We start from the raw sequence: 27,723 nt of genomic DNA, 5'->3' as shown, positions 1-27,723 counted from the left end.
ATGACTCCCAGATCCCTTTCTTGGTCCCTAACTCCTAAAGCGGAACCTTGCATAACATAGCTGTAATCCGGGTTCCTCCTTCCCACATGCATCACTTTGCACTTGTCAACGTAGAACTTCATCTGCCATTTGGACGCCCAATCCCCCAGTCTCATGAGGTCTTCTTGTAATCTTTCACACTCCTCCTGCGACGAGACGACCCTAGATAACTTTGTGTCATCTGCGAATTTAATTACCTCGCTAGTTACTCCCATCTCGAGGTCGTTTATAAATATGTTAAAAAGCAGCGGTCCCAGCACAGACCCATGAGGGACCCCACTAACTACCCTTCTCCATCAAGAATAATGACCATTCAACCCTACTCTCTGCTACCTATCTTTTAACCAGCTCTTAATCCATAATAATACACTGCCTCAGATCCCATGACTCTCCAGTTTCCTTTGGAGTCTTTCATGAGGCACTTTGTCAAATGCCTTCTGAAAATCTAGATATACAATATCAACCGGCTCCTCTTTGTCCACATGTTTGCTCACCCCCTCGAAAAAATGCAGTAGATTTGTGAGGCAAAACTTCCCTTCACTAAATCCGTGCTGACTTTGTCTCAGTAGCCCATGCTTTTGTATGTGCTCTGTAATTTTATTCTTAATAATAGCCTCCACCATTTTTCCCGGCACCGACGTCAGACTCACCGGTCTATAATTTCCCAGATCTCCTCTGGAACCCTTTTTGAAAATCGGTGTTACATTGGCCACCCTCCAATCTTCCGGTACCACACCTGTTTTTAGGGATAAATTACATATTACTAACAGTAACTCCACAAGTTCATTTTTCAGCTCTATTAATACTCTGGGATGAATACCATCCGGTCCCGGTGATTTACTACTTTTCAGTTCGCAGAACTGCCCCATTACATCCTCCAAGTTTACAGAGAAATCATTTAGCCTTTCTGACTCGTCTGCTTCAAATACATTTTCCGGCACCGGTATCCCTCCCAAATCCTCCTCAGTGAAGACCGAAGCAAAGAATTCATTCAATTTCTCCGCTACGGCTTTGTCTTCCCTGATTGCCACAGGTGGGGTTCATCTGTGAGTAACGCACAGACTGCGCAGGTTTGTTCCTGGTCCAAAGCTCCTAGTTCTCGCTGTGTGAACCGGGCCCCCCCCCCCAGCTGTTGATAAGAGCCTGGACGATGGAGACCAGTGATGATTGTATGTATGTATATTACTGCTTCCTTTCCTGGTCTAAAGAACTCTTTGCATTGCTTAGATGTAGAGACCAGTGATGTAATAATTGTTTATACAGCTAATCATTGTATATGTGCTAACCATTATATATATATATATATATATATATATATATATATATATATATATATATATATATATATATATATATATATATGTAAAATTTAGCTTCCCTAATAAAGGTTTCATTTACTTATTACGAATCCAAAAGAATCCACGGTAATCATTGAGAAGTCTGTGTTAGTGAGACAGGCTGTAAATCCATAGCAGTACAAAAAGGATGGATGAATGGACGGGGCAGGGGAGAGAGCAAATTTACTAGATATGGGTGGGTGGAGGAGAGGGCAGGGAAGAATGGAGAGTTGCTGGACATGGATGGATGGAGGGGAGGTCCAAGAAAACAACAGGGTAATCGATCTGCAAACTCCAAGATGGAAAACAGATACGTATATGAAAAACAATATTTAATGAATTAAAATCAAAATGGTTATAGAATTTAACTATTAGTTTATTTTTAATTGTTAATATTTGTCCTAATTGTTATATTATTGTTTGTTATTTAGCCCCTGATGCAGCCCAGTTGGGTGAAACACGGCTTGTGTCGGGCTTGTTAATTTCATTTTGATTTTTATTTATTTATTGTACTTGTATCCCACATTTTATTAAATATTGTTTTTCATATACAGTGGGGGAAATAAGTATTTGATCCCTTGCTGATTTTGTAAGTTTGCCCACTGACAAAGACATGAGCAGCCCATAATTGAAGGGTAGGTTATTGGTAACAGTGAGAGATAGCACATCACAAATTAAATCCGGAAAATCACATTGTGGAAAGTATATGAATTTATTTGCATTCTGCAGAGGGAAATAAGTATTTAATCCCTCTGGCAAACAAGACCTAATACTTGGTGGCAAAACCCTTGTTGGCAAGCACAGCGGTCAGACGTCTTCTGTAGTTGATGATGAGGTTTGCACACATGTCAGGAGGAATTTGGTCCACTCCTCTTTGCAGATCATCTCTAAATCATTAAGAGTTCTGGGCTGTCGCTTGGCAACTCGCAGCTTCAGCTCCCTCCATAAGTTTTCAATGGGATTAAGGTCTGGTGACTGGCTAGGCCACTCCATGACCCTAATGTGCTTCTTCCTGAGCCACTCCTTTGTTGCCTTGGCTGTATGTTTTGGGTCATTGTCGTGCTGGAAGACCCAGCCACGACCCATTTTTAAGGCCCTGGCGGAGGGAAGGAGGTTGTCACTCAGAATTGTACGGTACATGGCCCCATCCATTCTCCCATTGATGCGGTGAAGTAGTCCTGTGCCCTTAGCAGAGAAACACCCCCAAAACATAACATTTCCACCTCCATGCTTGACAGTGGGGACGGTGTTCTTTGGGTCATAGGCAGCATTTCTCTTCCTCCAAACACGGCGAGTTGAGTTCATGCCAAAGAGCTCAATTTTTGTCTCATCTGACCACAGCACCTTCTCCCAATCACTCTCGGCATCATCCAGGTGTTCACTGGCAAACTTCAGATGGGCCGTCACATGTGCCTTCCGGAGCAGGGGGACCTTGCGGGCACTGCAGGATTGCAATCCGTTATGTCGTAATGTGTTACCAATGGTTTTCGTGGTGACAGTGGTCCCAGCTGCCTTGAGATCATTGACAAGTTCCCCCCTTGTAGTTGTAGGCTGATTTCTAACCTTCCTCATGATCAAGGATACCCCACGAGGTGAGATTTTGCGTGGAGCCCCAGATCTTTGTCGATTGACAGTCATTTTGTACTTCTTCCATTTTCTTACTATGGCACCAACAGTTGTCTCCTTCTCGCCCAGCGTCTTACTGATGGTTTTGTAGCCCATTCCAGCCTTGTGCAGGTGTATGATCTTGTCCCTGACATCCTTAGACAGCTCCTTGCTCTTGGCCATTTTGTAGAGGTTAGAGTCTGACTGATTCACTGAGTCTGTGGACAGGTGTCTTTCATACAGGTGACCATTGCCGACAGCTGTCTGTCATGCAGGTAACGAGTTGATTTGGAGCATCTACCTGGTCTGTAGGGGCCAGATCTCTTACTGGTTGGTGGGGGATCAAATACTTATTTCCCTCTGCAGAATGCAAATAAATTCATATACTTTCCACAATGTGATTTTCCGGATTTAATTTGTGATGTGCTATCTCTCACTGTTACCAATAACCTACCCTTCAATTATGGGCTGCTCATGTCTTTGTCAGTGGGCAAACTTACAAAATCAGCAAGGGATCAAATACTTATTTCCCCCACTGTACGTATCTGCTTTTCCTGGATGGAGGGGAGGGCAGGGGAGAGAGAAGAATTGCTGGAAATGGATGAATGGAGGGGGCAGTGGAGAGAGCAAATTTGCTCGATATGGGTGGATTGAGGAGAGGGCAGGGGAGAATGGAGAATTGCTGGACATGGATGGATGGAGGGGAGGGAAGTCAGGAAGGAGATGCACATGGATGGAGGGGAGAGGAGAAATGCTAGACAAGGATGGAGTGGAGGGCAGGGAATAGAGGAGAAATGTTGGACAAGGATGGAGGGAAGGAAAGCAACACCAGACTTTGTGGAGGGGGAGAGGGAGGGAAAGTGACACCGGATCTTGGAGGGAAGGAAGAAGGGAGGGAGGGAGAGTGACACGACCTTGCAAGGGGGAAGGGCATGGGGTATAGGGCCTTGGAAGCAAGGGAATGAAAGAAAGAAACGGATGGAGCTGGGGACTGATAGGGTGATGAGACCAGTGGAGGGTAGATGAAGGCTAATAGGATGGGAATGAGGGCTAAGGAAGTGGGTGAAAAAAGATAGGGGTGTAGGAGACTGGATACTAAGTGAGAGACGGAGCAATGGTAAAAGCTAGTAAGTAGATGAGAAGTGAAACCGAGACTAAGGTGAGAGAAAGGGGAATAAACACAAATAAGGGTGGGGGACATGAAATGAAAGGTCACTGCCAGACATATGTAGAGAAGGAAAGGACAAAGCCAAGAGGAGAGAGAAGAAATGGAAACGCCAACGAGGAAAAGAATTTAGAGAAGATGGACACGTGGAAAGTGGAAAAGAGACTGTGACCAGCCCATTTAGAAAAATAAAGTGCTCGGACAACAAAGGTAGAAAATAAATATTTTTATTTAATACTTTTTAAGGACCGAGATGTGCCTGCTTTGTGAAATGTACGTCTTTTCTATTTTTGTATTTTGCAGAGTGCAGGAGAAAATACATTTCTGTTTCTCTTTTACCAGCGTTTACCTGGTTTTCTTGAGGGAGATCTCTATTTCAGTTTTTCTGTGGTTCCCTGTTTTGTATAGTGAGAAAAGAATTAAACGTGCTTGGAGTTGTAGAATGATTAGAAAAATCAGTGCTCATTATTGCTTGTTATGTGAATGAATATTCCATCACTGTTTCATTATTGCTTGCCAGACCAGTCAAGTATTATTACATTTTAAGGGCATTTGTTTTAATTCGTGTATGCAGTCCTTACATGCACATGATTTTGCTTTTTAAACCCAAAGGTAAATCTTAAGCGTGGTTAAACAGCGAGGCTTCTGTAGGTAGGGACAGAGTTCGCGGGGACATGAATAGAGTTCAGGGGGACGGGGACAAACTTTGTCCTCACGTCATTCTCTAGTCCACGACCGTATTATCGAAACGAAAGATGGACGCCCATCTTGTTTCGATAATACGGGGTTCCCCGCCCCTTCGCGGGGACGTCCTGCAAGGACGCCCTCAGGAAAACTTGGGCGCCCCGTTCGATTATGCCCCTCCACATGGCTTATCCAGTCTGCCCATCTATACGATCTACTCTTTCTATCACTTTCTTAGAGATCCTATGTGGTTGTCCCAAGCACTTTTGAATTCAGATACTGCTTTCATTTCCACCACTTTCACTGGGAGGCCATTCCACAAATTCATCACCCTTTCCATGAAGAATTACCACCTTCATCCTATGTCCCCTCATTCCAGAGCTTCCTTTCAATTGAAAGAGACTTGCCTCCTGGGCATTTATGTCTCTATCATATCTCCAATCTCCCGCCTTTCTTCCAAAGTATACAATCAAGATCTTTAAGTCTGTCCTCATACTCTTTATGACAAAGACCACTGACCATTTTAGTACCTGCCCTCTGGACTGGCTCCATCCTGTTTGTATGCTTTTGAAGGTGTGGTCTGCAGAATTGTACACAATATTCTAAATGAGGTCTCACCAGTCTTATACAGGGGTATCATCACCTCCTTTTTCCTACTGGCCATTCCTCTCCCTATGCACCCAAGCATCCTCCTAGCTTTCGCCATCAACTTTTCTACCTGTATGGCCATCTTAAGATTATCACATACGACTGTACCCAAGTCCCGTTCCTCTTTCATGCACAAAAGTTCTTTATCCCTTAAACTGTACCATATCCTTTGTTCTTTTTTTTCAGCTCAAGTGCATGACCCTGCATTTAAATCTTAGCTGCTAAATTCCAGACCATTCCTCTAGCTTCGCTAAGTCCTTCCTCATATTATCCACACCATTCTCCCTATTGCAGATTTTGGTATCATCTTCAAAGAGGAAAACTTAACTAGAAAGCCTTTTAGCAATATCATAGTAGCATAGCAGATGATGGCAGATAAAGAACTGTATGATCCATCCAGTCTACCCAACAGGATATACTCATAGTATGATATTTTATTTATTTTTATTTATGCAATCTTGTATGCCACTATTATCCAAAAACAAGTTTCAGTTCAAAGCAGCTTACAATTTACATTTTGGTGGAGATAAAATAGTGTTGTGCAATGTTGAGAGGGCATCTATAGTTTGTGTGGTTATTCATACAGTTTTTGAAGAGATAGATTTGAAGTGGAAAAGGTAGTGGTAGCTTTTGTGTTCAATTGCAGAGTTTTAGTGATATTTATTCATATAGTTTTTGTGGATTTGAAATGAAGGTGACAATATCTTTGTGATTAGCTGTAGAATTTTTTTTAAAGGTAGGTTTCATTTCTTTTCTGAATTGGAGGAGATTTGTGATGCTTCTTATGGTTTTAGTATCAAGTTCCACCATTTGGAACCCTGGTAGCTAAATCCTGCTGTGTAGATTGTTTTGTAGATGGTGATTTTACAGTTGGGTAGATGTAGAAGTAGGTAGTTTCTGTTTACTGGGCTGGCATTTCTTGAGGATAGTTCAATCATGTTAAGCATGTATTTGGGTGCCATTCCAAATAGTATCTTGAAAATTAGGGTGCTCACTTTGAAAAATATTCTTGCCTTGACTGGTAGCCAATGTAGTGTTTCAAGAAGTGGGGTTGCTCTTTCATATTTTGATTTCTTGAAAATCAGTCTTGCTGCCATGTTTTGGACTGTTTGCAGTGATTTTAGTGTGTTTTCCTTGCACCTTACGTATGCTGCATTGCAGTAGTCTAGTTGCAAAAGTTTACTTGATCTTGATTTGTCCTCGCCATTTTCAGGCTACAGACCGTAAAATCTGCCCGATACTGGCCTTGTTCTCCAGTTAAGGAAGCTGAATCTGTCCAGCCACAATCAGGGCACAGACCGTAATAGTCTGCCCAGCACTGACTTCACTTCCCAATTACTGGTGTTGCCATTCAATCACTGCTACGCTTGTTTGGTTCCACGTCTTCTATACAGGATTCCTTTGTGTTTATCCCAATCATTTTTTAAATTCTGTTACCATTTTCATCTCCCCCACCTACCGTGGGAGGGTATTCCAGGTATCTACCACCCTCTCCATGAAAATGTACTTCCTGACGTTATTCCTGTGCCCCACCCCTACAACTTTCGGGGGGTCATCGAACTGGAGGATGTCCAAAGGTACCACCCTGGGCTCATCAATAAAAGGAAATGGGACATATCAGTGACAAAAATCAATGAATGAGAACCCATTTTGGGAAAAATGTCTCCTCATGTGCTCGGGATGGTCTGAAGGGAGACCAGTGGACCCCTCTTTTGAGAAGACCTGTAGCACCTCCTAAGATACCCCAGAGTGCCTAGATTCTGACTAGTAAAAGTGTCCTGTAGGAGATGTTTGAGTCTCTGCTTGCCTCGAGCAAATAACCTCTTGGTCACTCCTGGGACAGTGGCACAGAGGCACTGGGGATCTGTACATTAGGGAAGCGACCTTTCCTCAATATGCAAATATCACCATATTGGGACAGACCGAAGGGCCATCAAGCCCAGAATCCTACTTCAAATAGTGGCCAATCCAGGCTACAAATACCTGGCAAGATCCCAAAAGAGTAAAATATACTAACATAGTAAATGATGGCAGATAAAGACCTGAATGGTCCATCCAGTTTGCCCAACAAGATAAACTCATTTTACATGGTATGTGATACGTTATATGTATTCCCGAATTTGATTTGTCCTTGCCTTTCTCACGGCACAGACCATAAAGGTCTGCCCAGCACTGTTCTTGTACTAAAAGTTCGGAAGCTAATGTTGAAGCCACTTCAAAATTACACTCCAACCCATCCTTATCTATTCAGTTACGATCAGGGCGTAGACTGTAGTAGTCTGCCTAGCACCGGTTTTCCTTCCCAATTACTGGCATCGCCACCCAATCTCCGCTAAGATTCCGTAGATCGATTCCTTCTAAACAGGATTCCTTTCCATCTACCCATTCTGCTCCACTCATGATTTTATAGACCTCATTCATATCAACCCTCAGCTGTCTCTTCTCCAAGCTGAAGACCCCTATCCTCTTTAGCCTTTCCTTACAGGGAAGTCATTCCACTCCATCATTTTGGTTGCTCTTCTCTGTACCTTTTTCTAATTACGCTATATCTTTATTGATATGCAGTGACAGAATTGCACACAATATTTGAAGTGTGGTCACACCATGGAGTAATACAAAAGCATTATAATATTCTTGGGTTTTTTCTCTATTCCTTTCTAAATAATTCCAAACATTCTACTTGTTTTCTTAGCTGCTGCTGCTGCATACTGAGCAGAAGGCTTGAGATTGACACTGGCACAATATGCACTTAATCCAATGACCTTTGAGGCCTCAGTGTTGATGCAACCCCTGAAGGCGGTGAATGGGCTTCAAGAATCTGTTGCACTGCCTCGAGTTCCGGCACTGATCCTGTCAAAGCTGTGATTTCATTCCACGCAAAAATCGCCCCATATAATCTTCCAGTTTCCCTATGAACTGCTCTTTAAAGGCTGCCATCAACAAAGACTGGGGCACAACAGTCGGAGTAGCCATGTCCCCTGGGACACTTGGGGTGTAATCGGAAGCTGCGTCTCAGCCCCTTGGAGGCTATCACTTCCCTCCAATGTCGAGAAGTTTAAGCGATTCTCACATCAGGGGTGCTTTGAGGGTACCAGTGAACTCAGTACCATGTTTCAAAGGGAACCAATGTTGGTGAGTTTTGGCCTCTACCTGATATCCAGCGTCCTTGTCCTTCAGAGCCAATAAGGACAAGGACAAACCCTCCCTCTTTCTTGGGAGGAGTTTGGGAACTGCACTAGATGCTGGGGATGCATCGGCCTCAAGAGTGCATTGATCACGCTTGACATTGAGCATCTATAGAAGCCATTGGAGTTAGATATCCTCTGATTTGGTAGATGACCATCCTCAACAGCTTCTATTGACGCTCAAAGTCAAGATTGCTTAATGCACTCTTGATGCTGATGCATCCTTAGTGTCCAGTTCAGCTTCCGGAGCCATGAAAACCTGTGCTTCCTGTGACAAAAGACTGGACTTATCTGCACCATACATATGTTTGCGCTGGTTTTTTCGATCTTGGATTCCTTTTTTTGATATCTGTGAATATAAGATACAATGTTGGTGAGGAATCATGATCAGATCCCGGGTATCCATAATTGATATGGTCCTTATACGCCTGACGCACTTTTTTTCAATTCAAAACATATTTAAGATTTCAAGACTATGTTTTCCTCTTATATTTACAGTAATCTTGTATGTTTCTCATTTCTACTGAACAAATGAATAAAGATATATTAAAACAATCAATCAAATACATATGTAGTTCAATGTTTTTAACTAGTTTCACTACCCCCCTACCCCACCCCCAATCATCCCCATAAACCAAACAACACAAGCCTTGCACACTCTTTAAAGCCACTAGAAACCTTTTTGTGGTACATATCAGGAAAAATAGCCACAGAGAATGGGCCACGGAAAATAAAGATAAACTTACAATTGCTGAAAAACCTTCCTAGGGAAAATGAAAACATTTGCAGATGGTCCCCGCACGACAAACAACAGGACTGTGAATGAAAGCAATAGCAAGAATAACTAAATTTGATGCATGCTGTATGGAGCACAGAAACGTGTGACCATTTTGTCTGTGGAAAAATGATGACTGGCAATGGGAGGTGGGAAAACACCTCTGTATGAGCAGTGCAACATTCGAAAAAGCTGTAGCAAATAAGCTGGAAAGTGTTCTGTGCTGGCTCTATCAGATGATGACACCCACATGTAAGACTGCAGTATCCTCACAGAACAGTTGAAATACAGGTAGTATCCCTCCTTTGTTTTAATGAGCACTGGCTGCTGCCCTTTCATCTGAAATGAGTTCTGACTGTTGCTCCCTTCTAGCTTAACAATTATCAGCTGCTGTCTCTTCAGGAGAATGAGCAAAGGCAGTGTACCTGAAGTTTGGCTTTCACTTTTGATTCCACATGATCATATTTCTGAGATTTCCACAGGGCTTTAACAGGTTTGGATCGGCTGTGTTCCTTTTCCATTTCCTTCTCTCTGCATTTTTTCTGGATCTCTCTCATTCTCCGTACATTCTCCTTTTCATGGTCCTTGGGATCTTTCCCTGGAGAATCAGGGAGGCACATCTTTAGCTCATTCAGTAACCCTTTAATCCACTATCAAATGTAGCATCCCCAAACTAGTTGCAGCTCCTCTCCCTCATTCTTGATCAAAAAAACTGAAGTCTTTGTGGATAGGTGTCTCTCTGACTGATATACATCGGGCTATAAGAAAAACTCCTCTCTAAATTATACCAGACTAATCTGGACAATAGTTTTAAATATTTAATTTATTAAACACATCAATATTTAGCAGGAGACCTTTAGTGAATGGATTTAATTGGCAGCGACTAATTAATGGAGCTGCTCAGATGTCCGCCATCACACCATTATGTGAACTCTTCAAGGTTTGCTGCAGCCTGCATCGGGAACCTTTCTTATGTTCCAAAAGACTGTTTTTAATTCCACAAATTATTCAATCCTGAAATAAGAGTTATTAATAATATGTGGCATTAAAAAGCGGTCTTTTGGAGCATAAGGAAGGTCCCTGATGCAGGCTTCAAAACAAGGAATCTCGTCAGACTGTGGTCAGGAACAAACCATCAATTATGGAGATAAAAATGCTGTCACTTAACACATTACAAATGACAGTATTTTTAATACATTTTTAAATGTTTTCTGTTGGGCACTTCCCCCCAGATTCTATATATTGGCAGCTAAGATGTGCGCCCAACTAAATTGGCTAACAAGCCAATTAATGCCAATAATTAGGTACTAATTGACACCAATTTGAATTTGCATGCATATCTTGCTATGTGCTATTCCATAACAATGTGCACCCAAATCTTTTAGTATGCAACTCAAAAGGGGGGCATGGCCATGAAAGGTGGTGGAGCGGATCAGGGGCATTCCTAAATTTTGCATGGTGTTACAGAATACTGGGGATATGCACCCAAATCGGACACCAGGAATTATACCTGGTTTCGGTTGGTATAAGTCCTGGGGTCTAAATTTGGGCACCGAAATCAGTACTCAATGCTATTCTATAATGGGCGCTTATCTTTGAGTGCCCATTATAGAATAGCACTGAGTGCCGATTTTTGAGCACCATTTACCCTAATCTAGCCCTTTATGAATACTTTGAGCTGGTCACTGGACACCGATATTGGACACTAATTTTAATGGGAGACTGATGATTACCCAGTTATAAAGCCACAGTGAACGTTGAACTTTGAAGAGTTCACATAATGGCATGATGGCAGATATCTGAGCAACTTCATTGATTAGTCACTGCCATACACTGAAAATCTGTCCCTAAATACTGATGTGTTTAATTTAATAAATTAAATATTGAATGTTATTGTCCAGATTTGTCTGGTGTAACATAGAGAGGAGTTTTTGTTGTGGTACAGTATATATGATCTCTCCTTTTAGGAATTTTTCTCTGTTAGGAGTTATTCTGATGTACATTGGGGCACACTGATCACCCAGGAGGCTCCTGAATGTTTACATTAATGTTTCTAGTTTGTGATTCCACTATTAGCAGTGTATACTAGCTCTGTTTTGTTTACCCAAATCCACCTGCTTCCTGTCATGAAGGTAAACAAGTCTGCACTGCCAAACAGATAAACACATTATTCTGTATATTGCTGTTGGTCGCCCCAGTATCTCTTTCCCATTTCTAAGGATATCCTCTGTTCCAGGAGCGTCAAACCATTTAGGTTTTCAAGATATTCTTAAAGAATTTGAATGATATATATATATATATATATGTACCAGCCGTTAAGCCCATTAAAACGGGCGAGATTTCCAGCTACCCTCCTCGCCGCCGCTCCCTCCCCCTCCGTGCCGGGCCCCCTGCACTGACCTGACAGCGCCTCTCACCTCCGTGTGAAAGCGCTGCAGGCAGCAGCAGATCGCCCTGCTGCTGCCTACAGCGCTTCCACATGGAGGTGAGAGGATTGAGGTGAGAGGCGCTGTCAGGTCAGTGCAGGTGGCCCGATACGGAGGGGGGCAGGAGCAGCAGCGGGGAGGTGGGGGGAGTGTGGAGGTTGGTGCGCGCGATGTTCGTTTCCAGGCTCCAGCAGCAGCGTCCAACAGTCCGACTCCGTTTCCCTCTCTGTTCCGCCCTCTGACGTCATCACGTCTTGACGCGAGGGCGGGACAGAGAGGGAAGTCTCTACTGCGCATTTGCAGGTGAGTCGGTCACTTGCCATTTATATCTTTGATTTGTCTCATGCATGTTCATTAAAGATATCCTGAAACCAGATTGGTTTGTGGCTTTCCAGTATTGTAGCTTCACATTCCTGCTCTACTCTCTTCAACCGGTTCTCCATGTGTTAATTTTATCAGCTTCAGATAATCACAATACAGTCATGACCTACCATTCCGCGTTCCAAGGTAACGAGTGCAAACCACAGGGAATCCACTTTTAGAATTATGTGCTGCATCTCTCCCTCCCTGGGGCTTTGAGTGCTGTCTATATAGGCTCAATTAGTGGGATGTTCAGTGTATTGTTTTGTATGTTCAGCCTACGAGTTTCACATTAAATACTCACTTTTGGGAGGTGATTCTCTTTGTAGCGATATTCCCTCCAGCTGCAATAAGACCCCAACAGTGCCTTTCTGCCCTCGCTCTAGGATCTCCTTGGCATTGGGGCGAATTCGTGGAGGTGGATTTGCAGGACGGGCACTATAACACATTGGGTATAAGATGGGATCAGGTGCCAAAGGCCCAGAGAGAAAGTCCAGCTTCACAGAGTTTCCTTCTAGCCTTCCCCGAGCTAGAGAGAGAAAGGAGAACATATTTTAAAGCTTCCATTTGATTCTCATAATCCAGTCACTAGTTCTGAACTCAGTGATATTCCCACTGACACTGCTGTGATCTTGGGCAAGTCGTTTAACCCTCCATTGCCTCAGGTACAAACTTAGGGCCAATTCTATAACTGGGCATCCCCCACTGGGTGCACCAGTTCTATAGCAGCAGCTGTGAGCCAAGTTGCCATTACAGAATACTAGCATAAGTCGGTACTGGATTACCTAAAGTTAGGTGCGATTATTTACACCAGATTGATGGCAGATGTAAGTGTCCGTGCCTAAGTTTTCCATGTTACGTGAGTAACAAATAGTATTCTATAAATTACATACAAAAACTGGAGACACGCCCTTGTCCCTCCCATGCTCTGCCCACATGTATACCCCCTTTGCAGTTTTATGCTATCTTGCTGAATAGTGCATAGTGCACTTACATAAGAAAGAGGCACATAACTACATGCTCCCGGTTACAGAATTGCTCTTTTAGATTTATTTATTTATTAGGATTTATTTACCACCTTTTTGAAGGAATTCACTCAAGGCACTGTACAGTAAGAATAGATTGGAATCCCTCTAGGGACAGGGAAGTACCTACTACCTCAATGTAACTTGCCTTGACCTACACCTAAAAAATGGCATGAGCTAGAGCTGGGCATCTAACCAAAGATAAAGGGTTGTCTCAAAGTTTGTTGTACCCTTGCTTAACTGCAGACCACAACAATGTTGCTCATAGTGTAAAAGTGCCTAATGGTTATCGCTGATTACCTAATGTATACCCAATTCATTTTATTCAGCAGTACAAGTTACAGGCATAGCTTTTAACCCTCTCTTTTTCCCATGGTGCTTTAATTTCATTTTTCAGCAGGAAGTATAATCCTTTTGTTTTGGCTGTGGTTGTAGCATTATTGTGTGCCCAGTGGAGTGGTAGTGCATTATGAACTCTCAATATTGTGCAGATTCTCAGGCTCAGCCAAAAGGCCAGGAAGGGACTGTCCTAGGCTCATAACCTAAGCTTTGGAATATAGCCAAAAAGCCATTAGCCTTTTGCGTTGCTGAATGAATGCATAAATGTATGCATATTCATCAATGAATGAAGGCCACTATTTCTTACTGGGCAAATGTTCAGCTAGAATCTAGAACTAGATAGCAAAACTCACATCTTTGAGGTTGCTTTGAATATCTGTTTATCTCAGACAGAACTAGGGCTTATATTCTAAGCATATTATATTATATAAAAAAGAAAATTAGCAATAACTTACATAATCAATATAAGAACATAAGAACAGCCATACAGAGTCGGACTAATGGTCCATCTAGCCCAGTATCCTGCTTCCACCAGTGGCCAATCCAGGTCACAAGTACCTGGCAGAAACCCAATTATTAGCACCATTTCATACTACCAATCCTAGGGCAAGCAGCGGCTTCCCCCATGTTCCTCCCAATAACAGACTATGGACTCTTCCTCCAGGAACTTGTCCAAACCTTTTTTAAACCCAGATATGCTAACTGCCGTTACCGCATCCTCTGGCAACGAGTTCCAGAGCTTAACTATTTGAGTGAAATAATATTTCCACCTATTTGTTTTAAAAGTATTTCCATGCAATTTCATTGAGTGTCCCCTTGTCTTTGTATTTTTTGAATGAGTGAAAAATCGATTCACCTTCACCCGCTCCACACCTCTCAGGATTTTGTAGACCTCAATCATATCCCCCCTCAGCTGCCTCTTTTCCAAGCTGAAGAGCCCTAACCTCTTTAGCCTTTCCTCATATGGGAGCAGTTCCATCCCCTTGTGACCCCACGGGGGCCTTCACAGGTTTGTAATCCACAGGACACCGCAATTCCTCGAACTTCCCAGCTGAGCAGTCCTCTTGCCAGGAGAAAAACACAGAGACAGCTCTCCCGTGCCTGTCCCTTCTCCGGGTCCCCATGTCCAGGATTTACAAACTTCAGACCAACAGTCTTTCTTTTTCCCCTTTATTTATTTTCTCCAGCACTGTCCTTGATACACACAATCAGAAGGTTTTTGCTTCAATTTTTCCTTCACTCCATTCTGCTTACTTCCAGGGAGATGAAAGGGGTCCCACCCAACTTCTGTCAGTCTCTAACATCCGACAACCACCCTGACCGTAGTTGAAAACCCTCACCCTCTGCTGGAGTGCTTCTGCAGCCACTTCTTTCCCTCTTTCATTAAGCCACAGAACCATGTGGCCATGAGCCCTTTTACCTGCCCACCTTTAGCTTGAGCTAAGGCTGAAATGTCCATGGGCTCTCCTTCTGAAGTCTCCTCTCTCTCCAATCCTCCTCCACCTTCTCCCAACTGCCAGTCCATGGGCTCCTCTACAGCCTTTTTTACCAGCTGCTTCCCATCATCATTATCCCCCTCTCCCAGCTGTTTCTTATTCTGTTCATCCAGCCCCCCCCCCCCCCGATCCTCTTCCCCTAGGATTCTGGGACTCATAGTTGGGGGTAACACTTCCTTATCCTACCAGGCCTCTCTCTCAAGGGCTGCTGGGACTTGTAGTCTTTCAGCTTCATTGACCTCAATGGTGAAGGGGACTGGCTGTTTTCCCACACTGGCCCTAAACTCTTGATTCTGGCCCTTTCGGCTCTGTCCTCCCGTGGCGGTCTAGGGTACCCAAGCGACTTCCCCCTCCCCACTTCTCTTGCTTTGCGACCCTCGCACCCTGCCTGATCTCACCCTCTATCATTTTGGTCGCTCTTCTTTGAACCTTTTCTAATTCTGCTATATCTTTTTTGAGATACAGCGACCAGAATTGAATGCAATACTCAAGGTGAGGTCGCACCATGGAGCGATACAAAGGCATTATAATATATATTTGGCCTTGTTTTGCCTCCCTTTCCCAATCACTCCTAGCGTCGTTTGCTTTTTTGGCTGCTGTTGCACACTGGAGAAAAGATATCAGCTTATTGTCTACAATGTCATCTATGTCTTTTTCTTGAGTGCTGACTCAAGTGGACCCTAGCATAAAATAACTATGATTCGGATTATTCTTCCCAATGCTAATCACTTTGCATTTGTCTACATTAAATTTCATCTGTCATTTGGATGCCCAGTCTTCCAGCTTCCTAAGTTCTTCCTGCAATTTTTCACAATCCGTACGCATTTCGACAACTTTGAATAGTTTTCTGTCATCTGCAAATTTAATCACCTCAACTCATTGTTCCAATTTCCAGATAATTTATAAATATTCACCCTCCTTCATTGAGAAAAATAGCCATTTAACCCTACTCTCTGTTTTCTGTCCAATAACCAATTCTTAATCACAGAAGGACATTGCCTTTTATCCTATGACTCCTTAATTTTCTCAGGAGTCTCTCATGAGATATTTTGTCAAAGTTTTCTGAAAATCTAGATACACTACATCAACTGGCTCACCTTTATCCACATGTTTATTCATGCCTTCAAAGAAATGAAGCAAATTGATGAGGAAAGACTTCCCTTGGCTGAAACCATGCTGACTCTGCCCCATTAAATCATGTTTGTCTATGTGTCCCGTAATTTTATTCTTTATAATAGTTTCCACTATTTTGCCCGGCACTGAAGTCAGGCTTACCAGACTGTAATTTCCCTGATCACCCCTAAAACCCTTTCTAAGATTCAGCAACACATTGGCCATCCTCCAGTCTTCAGGTACTACTGATGATATTAACGACAGGTTACACTAATAGCAGATCAGCAATTTCATGTTTGAGTTCTTGCAATACCCTGCGGTGTATACAATCAGGTCCAAGTGATTTATCACTCTTTAACTTGTCAATTTGTCTCAGTACATCTTCTAAGTTCACTGAGATTTTTTTCAGCTCCTCCGCATCGTCACCCCTGAAAACCATTTCCGGTACAGGTAGATCTCTTAGATCTTCGTCTGTAAAGACTGAAGCAAAACAGAGGAATGACCACTGGGTTTGAAATCCAGAGGTGGCCAGTTCAAATCCCACTGCTGCTCCTTGTGATCTTGGGCAAGTCACTTAACCCTCCATTGCCTCAGGTACAAACTTAGATTGTGAGTCCTCCTGGGACAGAGAAATATCCAGTGTATCTGAATGTAATTCACCTTGAGCTACTACTGAAAAAGGTGTGAGCAAAATCCAAATAAATAAATAAAAAATGTATTCAGTCTGTCTGTCCGCTATGGTCTTGTCCTTCTTGAGTGCTCCTTTTGCTCCTTCTTGATCTAATGGTCCCACTGATTCATTCGCATGCTTCCTGCTTATGATATACCTGAAAAAAGTGTTACTATGAGTTTTTGTCTCCATGGCAAGTTTTTCTACATATTCTCTTTTAGCCTTCTTTATCAATGCTTTGCATTTGGCTTGACAGTGCTTATGTTGCTTCTTATTTTCTTCATTTGGATCCTTTTTCCATTTTTGAAGATTTTCTTTTGGCTCTAATGGCCTCTTTCCCCCCACCGTTTTACCATGCTGGCTGTCATTTCTTTTTTCCACCGTTATTAATACTGGAATACATCTAGTCAGGGCTTCCACAATGGTATTTTTGAACAACATCCATGTCTGATTTAAAGTCCTAACTTTTGTGGCTGATCCTTTCTACTTCTTTTTAACCAATTTCCTAATTTTGTCATAGTTGCCCTTTCAAAAATTAAAACCTGCTACAATAGATTTCTATAGTGACTTCATGCCAGATATCATTTGATCATTTTATGATTACTGTTTCCCAGTAGATCCAACATCATTACCTCTCATACTATGCCCCACAGTCCACTAAGGATTAGATCCAAAATAACTCCCCCTCTTGTTGGTTCCTGGATCAGTTACTCCAAGAAGTAGTCATTTATTACATCTAGAAATTTTATCTGATGTAACATTTATCCAGTCAATATTAGGAAAATTGAAATCACCAATTATTATAGCACCCGACAGCTTTCCTCATTTCTGTAAACATATTTTCATCTGTCTGTTCATTCTGTCCTGACGGAAGGTAGTACAGCCCTACCCATATAGTCCTTCTCCTCACACCTGGAATTTGTATCCATAAAGATTCCTCGCTGCTATCCATTTCAAGTAGAATGTTTATTTTGTTTGACTCAATTCCGTCTTTAACATATAGCACACACACACACACCCCTCCAATTTGATCCACTCTATCATTGCAATATAATTTGTATCCTGCTAACAAAGTGTCTCATTGACTGTTCTCCTTCTACCAGGTCTCTGAAATGCCTATTATATCTACCTCTTCATTTACAGCTATATATTCCAATTTTCCTATCTTATTTTTAAGGATTCTAGCATTTGTATATAGATACTTCAAATTGTCTTTTTTCCTTGCATCTACAGGCTGCTTTGAAGTTAACTGGAATAATTTACATCCCTTACTCTGTTCTCCCATTGAACACTCCTGGCTTTCTTTCACCATTATTGAAACCTCTCTATGGGGATTCCCTAAAGATCCTGTTTAACAGTATCCTTCAAGGATACTCCACATTGAACCATGCTGTGGTAGAAAGTTCAAGTTTTAATACTATGGGGAAAAGGGATGGAGGCTAGTTAATGTTTTTTTTTTAAATTCTGTCTTATATCAATAACTTACAATTCCTCTTTTAAACCCCAATCTTTAAGTTACAAAAGCACAGAGCAAAATAATGTTCACTTACCCAGATCGGAAATAAGCAAATGTTGGTAGATGACAGTATATATACAGTGGGGGAAATAAGTATTTGATCCCTTGCTGATTTTGTAAGTTTGCCCACTGACAAAGACATGAGCAGCCCATAATTGAAGGGTAGGTTATTGGTAACAGTGAGAGATAGCACATCACAAATTAAATCCGGAAAATCACATTGTGGAAAGTATATGAATTTATTTGCATTCTGCAGAGGGAAATAAGTATTTGATCCCCCACCAACCAGTAAGAGATCTGGCCCCTACAGACCAGGTAGATGCTCCAAATCAACTCGTTACCTGCATGACAGACAGCTGTCGGCAATGGTCACCTGTATGAAAGACACCTGTCCACAGACTCAGTGAATCAGTCAGACTCTAACCTCTACAAAATGGCCAAGAGCAAGGAGCTGTCTAAGGATGTCAGGGACAAGATCATACACCTGCACAAGGCTGGAATGGGCTACAAAACCATCAGTAAGACGCTGGGCGAGAAGGAGACAACTGTTGGTGCCATAGTAAGAAAATGGAAGAAGTACAAAATGACTGTCAATCGACAAAGATCTGGGGCTCCACGCAAAATCTCACCTCGTGGGGTATCCTTGATCATGAGGAAGGTTAGAAATCAGCCTACAACTACAAGGGGGGAACTTGTCAATGATCTCAAGGCAGCTGGGACCACTGTCACCACGAAAACCATTGGTAACACATTACGACATAACGGATTGCAATCCTGCAGTGCCCGCAAGGTCCCCCTGCTCCGGAAGGCACATATGACGGCCCGTCTGAAGTTGCCAGTGAACACCTGGATGATGCCGAGAGTGATTGGGAGAAGGTGCTGTGGTCAGATGGGACAAAAATTGAGCTCTTTGGCATGAACTCAACTCGCCGTGTTTGGAGGAAGAGAAATGCTGCCTATGACCCAAAGAACACCGTCCCCACTGTCAAGCATGGAGGTGGAAATGTTATGTTTTGGGGTGTTTCTCTGCTAAGGGCACAGGACTACTTCACCGCATCAATGGGAGAATGGATGGGGCCATGTACCGTACAATTCTGAGTGACAACCTCCTTCCCTCCGCCAGGGCCTTAAAAATGGGTCGTGGCTGGGTCTTCCAGCACGACAATGACCCAAAACATACAGCCAAGGCAACAAAGGAGTGGCTCAGGAAGAAGCACATTAGGGTCATGGAGTGGCCTAGCCAGTCACCAGACCTTAATCCCATTGAAAACTTATGGAGGGAGCTGAAGCTGCGAGTTGCCAAGCAACAGCCCAGAACTCTTAATGATTTAGAGATGATCTGCAAAGAGGAGTGGACCAAAATTCCTCCTGACATGTGTGCAAACCTCATCATCAACTACAGAAGACGTCTGACCGCTGTGCTTGCCAACAAGGGTTTTGCCACCAAGTATTAGGTCTTGTTTGCCAGAGGGATTAATACTTATTTCCCTCTGCAGAATGCAAATAAATTCATATACTTTCCACAATGTGATTTTCCGGATTTAATTTGTGATGTGCTATCTCTCACTGTTACCAATAACCTACCCTTCAATTATGGGCTGCTCATGTCTTTGTCAGTGGGCAAACTTACAAAATCAGCAAGGGATCAAATACTTATTTCCCCCACTGTAAGTGAAACATCAAAGCATTTCAGTGACAATCTAACAGGATGGGGGTGGATAGGTGATAGACAGGGAGATATGCACTATCCACCCCCATCCTGTTAGATTGTCACTGAAATGTTTTGATGTTTCACTTATATATACTGTCATCTACCAACATTTACTTATTTCTGATCTGATGAAGAAGGGCAACCTTCGAAAGCTAATCAAGAAATGTATTATGTCCAATAAAAAAGGTATCATCTTATTTTCCATGTTTTATTTTATTTCTTTTTTTTTTAATTTAAAGATTTTTTTATTCAACAATCATAAATTGGTAAGATGAACAGAGAATAAGAGGCATAAACTGTAATGACATTTGTGATATCGTACCAACGAATCAAATTGGTTATAATCATCATTACTCCCCCCCCCCCCCACACTTTCAATAAACGTAAAATTAACCCCTTAACCACCCCCTCGATCCCCCTCCCTCCTCCCCTGTCCCTATCCCCCTTCCCCTCTCCCCAACCCTATCTACCCGTCCCCACCCCCCCTAGGGTCTGCCACCACTCTTCCTGCCCTCAGTGTTCAATATTCGTTCCAGATGTGTCCACTCTGTCATCTCTGGGTTAAATCTCCCAACTCTCCAATCAGTTAATTTTTCTAGGTCTGCCAATATCTGAAGCTTCGCTTTCCAACTTCGTATGGAAGGGTCGATACTCTGCTTCCAATGAGAGGCTAAACAGTTTTAGCTGCCGCAAGGCAAAGTCGTTTAAGGCGTTTCTGCCACTTCTGCCCTCTCCAATTCCCCCAGCCCAACAAGCACCATTTCGGATCTAAAGGAAACTCAAGTGTCCAAAATTAGCATTAAATTCCGGGATATTTCCTTCCAAAATGTCTGCAGTGATGGGCAGGTCCACCAAACATGGAAGTACCAATTTCCTGTCTACATCTCCAACAATGGTCAGTTACATTTGGGTACATACGTTTCACCCTATCTGGTGTATAGTACCATGTACTTAACACCTTGTAGGCATTTTCTGTTATCAGAACACACACAGAGGCTTTTTTCACCTCCAAACACACCATTTCCCACTCTCTCACACTGAACTCACTATTTAAGTCTTTTTCCCAAGCCAGCATGTAGGGCAACCTGACAAGTCCCCCCCCCCCCCCCCCCCCCCCGCTTTTAAGTCATAACCACTGCTCACTTGCCTGTACCTTTATCCCCTCCTCTTTAATTCCCCCTGCCTCTTAGTTGTTCTGTCTGTTACCTGTCTTATTAGATTGTGAGCTCTTTTGAGCAGGGACTGTCTTTATGTGTATGGTGTACAGCGCTGCGTATGCCTGGTAGCGCTATATAAGTGTTAAGTAGTAGAGTAGTAGATATACTGGTAGAACATTGAAATCCCCTTCCCCACTTTGTCCAAGGATTCCCACAAACTTTCCAGCGATTCGCTCTCCACAGGATCTGCCCTCAGCCAGCCTTGACCTGCTATAAAATGTCTAATCTGTAAATAGGCATAGAAATCTGTGGCCGGCAGTTCATATGTCCTCTGAAGATCCCCAAACTCCCTCATATTCCCGTCTTCCAAAAAGTCCCGAAATCTACATAACCCTTTTCAGATCCACTCTTTGAATACTCCCCCCTCTCTACCCGCCTGGAATTCGGGCTCCAAGGTAATCTGAGCCAGTGTAGAGGTTCCCCGGGACCCCCTAAGTTTGTACTTCAGTGAGCCCCACAATCTCTGCAGGTGGGACACGAACGGGTTAGGCGTCATATGTTTAAAGTTGTTCATTGATCTGGAGGTCCACAGATTACCCCCCAGGCTGTGGTCCGGTACAAAACTCTGCTCCAGTATTGTCACCTGTGATCTAGTCCCTTTACTCCATTCCACAATTTGTTTTAATTGAGCAGCCCAGTAATACCAAATTATGTTGGGCATACCCCTACCCCCCTGCTCTACCCCTCCCCACAAAACATTTCTCGATAACCTGGCCTGTTTCCCTCCCCATACAAATTTCAGAATATCTGATTGCAGTCTGATTAAATCTCCCTTGGGAATTCCCACCTGTAAGGTTTGAAATAGGAATAGCAGTCTAGGCAAGATATTCATTTTAACCACCGCTATTCTGCTCCACCACAAGAGCCACCCACTCTTCCACCTACTCAAATCCCTACGAATCTCTCTGAAAAGAGGAGCATAATTCAACAGATATAGTTGGGTGAGGTCACGGGGTAGCTGTATCCCAAGATACTTAAAAACTTTTTCCTGCTTTTTTGAACGAAAAGGACTGTAACATGCTCTCTAAGACTGTGTCAGAAATCGTAATCCCCATTATGTCAGATTTATCGTAATTCACCTTGAAACCGGACAAACCCCCGTAAAAATTGAACTCCCTTCATATGATGGGCAACGTCATCCGCGGGTCCCTTACATAAAAAAGAAGATCATTGGCAAATAGCGCTATCTTGTGCTCCCTGCCCCCAAGATGTATCCCTCTAATATCAGACACAGTTCTAACCCTCTGTGCTAATGGTTCTATAGAAATAGCAAAAAGCAGTAGGGAGAGGGGACACCCCTGTTGAGTGCTCCTTTGGATACTAAACTGACCTGAATATCCCCCGTTAACTTTTCTCCTTGCAACTGGCGAAGCATACAGACCCTTCAACCAGCCTATAAAACCCTCCCTGAAGCCCATACTCTTCATAACCTCCCATAAATAGTCCCATTCCACCCTGTCAAACGCATTCTCCATATCTGTTGTTAATAACGCAAATGCATCCTCTTGCCTTTGGGCTCCCCAACTTACATTTAAGGACCTTCTGATATTATCGGCTACTTGTCGGTGAGATATAAAGCCCGACTGATCTTCATGAATTATTTGGGTAGTACCTTACTCAATCGGTCCACCATTACCTTAGCCAGGATTTTAATGTCAACATTAAGTAAAGAGATTGGTCGGTAAGATCAGCACACTGTTGGGTCTCGGCCTAGCTTTAAAAGAACCAAAATACCTGCCATGTGCATACTTGTTGGCAACGATCCTATCTTAAAAAATTCATTGACAACCCTCTGCAAAAGAGGTGCCAAGTCTCCTCCCAGCAGTTTATAAAATTTGGCAGTGTACCCATCCAATCCCAGCGCTTTACCTCCCTTTAAGCCCTTTATAACCCTGGTCACCTCCTGTGTTGAGATCGGTGAGTCCAACCCCTTCCTTTGAGAATCCGACAGTTTTGTAAGACACAGATCACTTAAATATTTTTGAATCTCTAAGCCTGATATTGCTGTCCCCTCCGAGTATAAGTGTGAATAGTACTGAACAAACTGTTCCCTTATATCCCCATCTTGATGATAAATCCTATCCCCAGGGCCTTTTATTTTTGTGATAGTACTATTAGATTGTCGCTGACGGAGACTGCGCGTCAGCATATTGCCAGCCCTGTTACTGAACTCAAAGAACTTCTGCTTTGCCATTTTTCTACAAAATTCCATCCGCTCAATCTGAATTTTCTGTAGCTCTGTTCTACAGGAAAGGAGTTCTCTAAATACCTCTGGGTCTGTTCCACCCTGATGCAAGGCCTCTAAGTACACTAACCTCTGACGTACCCCTACTTCATGTTGCTGCCTCTTCCTCTTCCGTTGTGCCCCCCATTTCATCAGATGTCCCCTAAGTACTGATTTAAGCGCATCCCTAAAGTGTCCCATCTGACACATCCCCCTTATCATTGAAATTTAAATATTCCTTTATAACATTGCGTAGCCCCTCACAGGCCTGTACCTCATCCAGCAATGATTCATTTAATCTCCAGACTACGAAACATACATAGTAAATGACGGCAGATAAAGACCTGTACGGTCCATCCAGTCTGCCCAACAAGATAAACTCATTTGTATGGCATGTGATACTTCATTTGTATACCCGAGTTTGATTTGTCCTTGCCTTTCTCAGGGCACAGACTGTAGAAGTCTACCCAGCACTGTTGTTGTACTAAGTTCTGAAGCTAACGTCAAAGCCCCTTAAAATTTACACTCCAGCCCATCCCTATCTATTTACTACTACTACTGCTACTTATCATTTCTATAGTGCTACAAGGCATATGCAGCGCTGTACACCATACACAAACAATCCCTGCTCAAAGAGCTTACAATCTAGATAAGACAGGTAACAGACAGAACAATTAAGGGTAAGGGAATAAAGAGGTGAGGATAAAAGGACAGGGCAAGTGAGTAGTGGTTAGGAGTCAAAAGCAGTGGTAAAGAGGTAGGCTTTAAGTTTGGACTTGAAAACGGCCAAAGACGGGGCTAGACGTACTTGCTCGGGAAGTCCATTCCAGGCGTGAGGTGCAGCAAGATAAAAGGAACAAAGTCTGGAATTAGCAGTAGAGGAGAAGGGGACAGATAAGAGAGATTTATCTACAGAATGGAGTACTCGAGGGGGGAAGTAGGGAGAGACAAGAGTGGAGAGGTACTGGGGAGTGGCAGAGTGAATGCACTTATAGGTTAACAAGAGAAGTTTGAATTGAATGCGGAAGCGGATAGGGAACCAGTGAAGTGACTTAAGGAGAGGGCTAATGTGAGCATAGCGACTTTGGCGGAAAATGAGTCGCGCAGCAGAGTTTTGGACTGATTGAAGAGGAGAGAGATGGCTAACAGGGAGGCCGGTGAGAAGCAGGTTACAATAATCAAGACAAGAGGTGATAAGAGTGTAGATAAGGGTTCTGGTAGAGTGTTCAGAGATGAAGGGACGGATTTTGCTGATGTTATACAGAAAGAAACGACAGGTTTTGGCAATCTGCTGAATGTGAGCAGAGAAGGAGAGAGAGGAGTTGAAGATGACCCCAAGGTTACGAGCTGATGAGACAGGGCGAATAAAAGTGCCATCCACAGAAATAGAGAAAGGGGGGAGAGGCGAGGTAGGTTTAGGGGGAAAGATGAGAAGCTCAGTTTTGGCCATGTTAAGTTTCAGATGACGTTGAGACATCCAGGCAGCGATATCAGATAGGCAGGCTGAAACACTGGTCTGGATGCTGGTTGAGATTTCAGGGGTAGAGAGGTAGATTTGGGAGTCATCATATTTAGTCACGATCAGGGCATAGACCGTAGAAGTCTGCCCAGCTCTCATTTTATTTCCCAATTACCAGCGTCGCCACCCAATCTCCGCTAAGATTCCGTGGAACCATTTCTTCTAAACAGGATTCCTTTGTGTTTATCCCACGCATGTTTGCGTTTTCATCTACACCACCTCCCACGGGAGGGCATTCCACATATCCACCACCCTCTCATTGAAAAAATACTTCCTGGCATTAATCCTGTCTGCCCCCCTTCAACCTCAATTCATATCCTCTAGTTCTACTGCTTTCCCGTCTCCGATAAAGGTTTATTTGTGGATTAATACCTTTCAAATATTTGAACGTCTGTATCATGTCACCCCTGTTTCTCCTTTCCTCTAAGGTATACATGTTCAGGTCAGCAAGTCTCTCCTCGTGCGGTTTGCAACGCAAATCTCATACCATTTTTGTAGCTTTTCTTTGCATCGCTTCCAGTCTTTTTACATCTTTAGCAAGATACGGCCTCCAAAACTGAACACAATACTCCAAGTGGGGCCTCACCAACAACTTGTTGAGGGGCATCAACACCTCCTTTCTTCTGCTGGTTATGCCCCTCTCTACACAGCCTACATCCTTCTGGCCATGGCCGTCGCCTTGTCGTATTGTTTCTTCACCTTTAGATTCTCGGACACCAACACCCCAAGGTCTCTCTCCTGAGTCGAACTTACTAACCTCTCCCCTCCTATTCGGTATCTCTTTTTTGGGGTTTCTGCACCCCAAGTGCATCACTCTACACTTCTTGGTTTTAAATTTAACTGCCAGACCCTCGACCATTCTTCTAAGGTTTGGAGATCCTTAGAAGGGGATAAAGGGGATGAGTCGACTTCCCTATGAGGAGAGGCTAAAGTGGCTAGGGCTCTTCAGCTTGGAGAAAAGACGACTGAGGGGAGATATGATAGAGGTCTATAAAATGATGAGTGGAGTTGAACAGGTAGACGTGAAGCATCTGTTTACACTTTCCAAAAATACTAGGACTAGGGGGCATGCGATGATGCTACAAAGTAGTAAATTTAAAACGAATCGGATGAAAATTGTTCTTCACTCAACAGTGAGAAGGGGCCATTTTAAATGCAATGGCTGCAGCAGTTGCAACATGAAGTTGGAACGTAGGGAATTCATCAACCCGGTCGATTTGAAGAAATACCACATAAATTCTTATACTAATTGTAAATCTGACCATGTTGTGTACCTATTACAATGTCCCAGTTTTAAGATCTATATAGGCAAAACCACGAGACAGCTCCACACAAGACTATTGGAACATAAATCCTGCCTGAAGAGGAAACAATTAGGTTCCCCCTTGGTAGCACATTGCAACACTGCAAAGCATGATTTCACAGAATTCCGTTGTGTTACAATTGATCAGGTTACATTTGACATTAGAGGTGGGAATAGAGCAAAACATCTCCTTCAAGCAGAACAACGGTGGATCTTCAGACTCAAATCTTTAGAGCCTAAAGGTTTGAACACTATGATCCAATAGGCCACTTTTTTGTAGAATGGGCCCTTTAAGATCTTGTCTCTAGATTTCCTGACGATATGCCAACCGATCACACAGCAGTGACATCATAGGGTGATAGTTTTAAGACGCCATTTTCTAGGCAATGCTGGTTTGTTAAATAATATCGCACAGCATAGCAAGTAGGTCAGATAAACGAGTGCAAACCGTAACTAAGTGCATGAGTATGGCACTGGTACAGGCGCTAATTTGTTTCTTTATCTACAGATTCACAACGTAGCATGAGGTTGTTCCCTTGATAAAGCCTGCAATGGCGAAATGGGACCCCGTCGGGCGTACAAGAGTGAAACCAAATTGCAACTACATTGGCGGCACTAAAGATAAGAGTTTGTTAGATGTGATTATTTATTAAAGTTACAATTGGAGGTTTTTTAGCCAATGAAGATTCCATCCCAGTATAACAGATGTGATTATGTTCTGAAGTGGGAATACAGAGGCTTTTTTCCCTCCTTTAATATATAATACAAATAGCAACTGTTGAATGTTTTTGGCTACTTCAGCTGGTGAAATAACATTTGTTTTGAATAATAGTGGCAGTATCCTATTTTTGAATAAAGCTTTCAACAAATAAAACAGACCAGAATCTGCACAGGAAAACAATAAAAATATACCACTATGCTAGTTCACAGGAATTCACACTTTCTTGGTGAATCAGGAGACATAGGATCAAAGCAAACCAAATTATTAGGCCGGTGTGTGGGAAAAGAATGCAGTATTTAAAACCCCAGAGAGAGAGACAAAGCCAGAGAAGCATACATTCACACACACACACACACACACACACACACCCACACACCCCTCCCACATTCCACATTCACATGGACTCTCATTCACTGAAAGGCATCAAGCAGACCCTGAGACACAACGAAGCACTGCTGTATTATAATGGAAAACAAAAATGAGGATGTTATAATGCCTTTGTATCGCTCCATGGTGCGACCACACCTCGAATATTGTGTTCAATTCTGGTCATCGCATCTCAAAAAAGATATAGTGGAATTAGAAAAGGTGCAGAGAAGGGCAACAAAAATGATAAAGGGGATGGGACGACTTCCCTATGAGGAA

At 43.0% G+C, this 27,723-nt stretch overlaps 1 protein-coding gene across 2 annotated transcripts in view; it reads right to left on the bottom strand.

Annotated features, from left to right (window-relative positions):
- Positions 1-27,723, bottom strand: part of ENKD1 (enkurin domain containing 1) — a 215,014-nt gene that overhangs the window by 106,020 nt on the left and 81,271 nt on the right. For both annotated transcript variants that reach the window (XM_030203660.1, XM_030203659.1), the window contains exons 3-4: positions 12,529-12,753; positions 9,864-10,036 (exon numbers count right to left, since the gene is read on the bottom strand). In XM_030203660.1, coding sequence (XP_030059520.1) covers positions 9,864-10,036; positions 12,529-12,753 — 398 coding nt within the window. The remainder of the gene's footprint in view (positions 1-9,863; positions 10,037-12,528; positions 12,754-27,723) is intronic.

Source organism: Microcaecilia unicolor, chromosome 5 (assembly GCF_901765095.1).
Source record: "Microcaecilia unicolor chromosome 5, aMicUni1.1, whole genome shotgun sequence".
NCBI classification, from domain to species: domain Eukaryota; kingdom Metazoa; phylum Chordata; class Amphibia; order Gymnophiona; family Siphonopidae; genus Microcaecilia; species Microcaecilia unicolor.
This window is presented reverse-complemented; position numbering and strand designations above follow the sequence as displayed.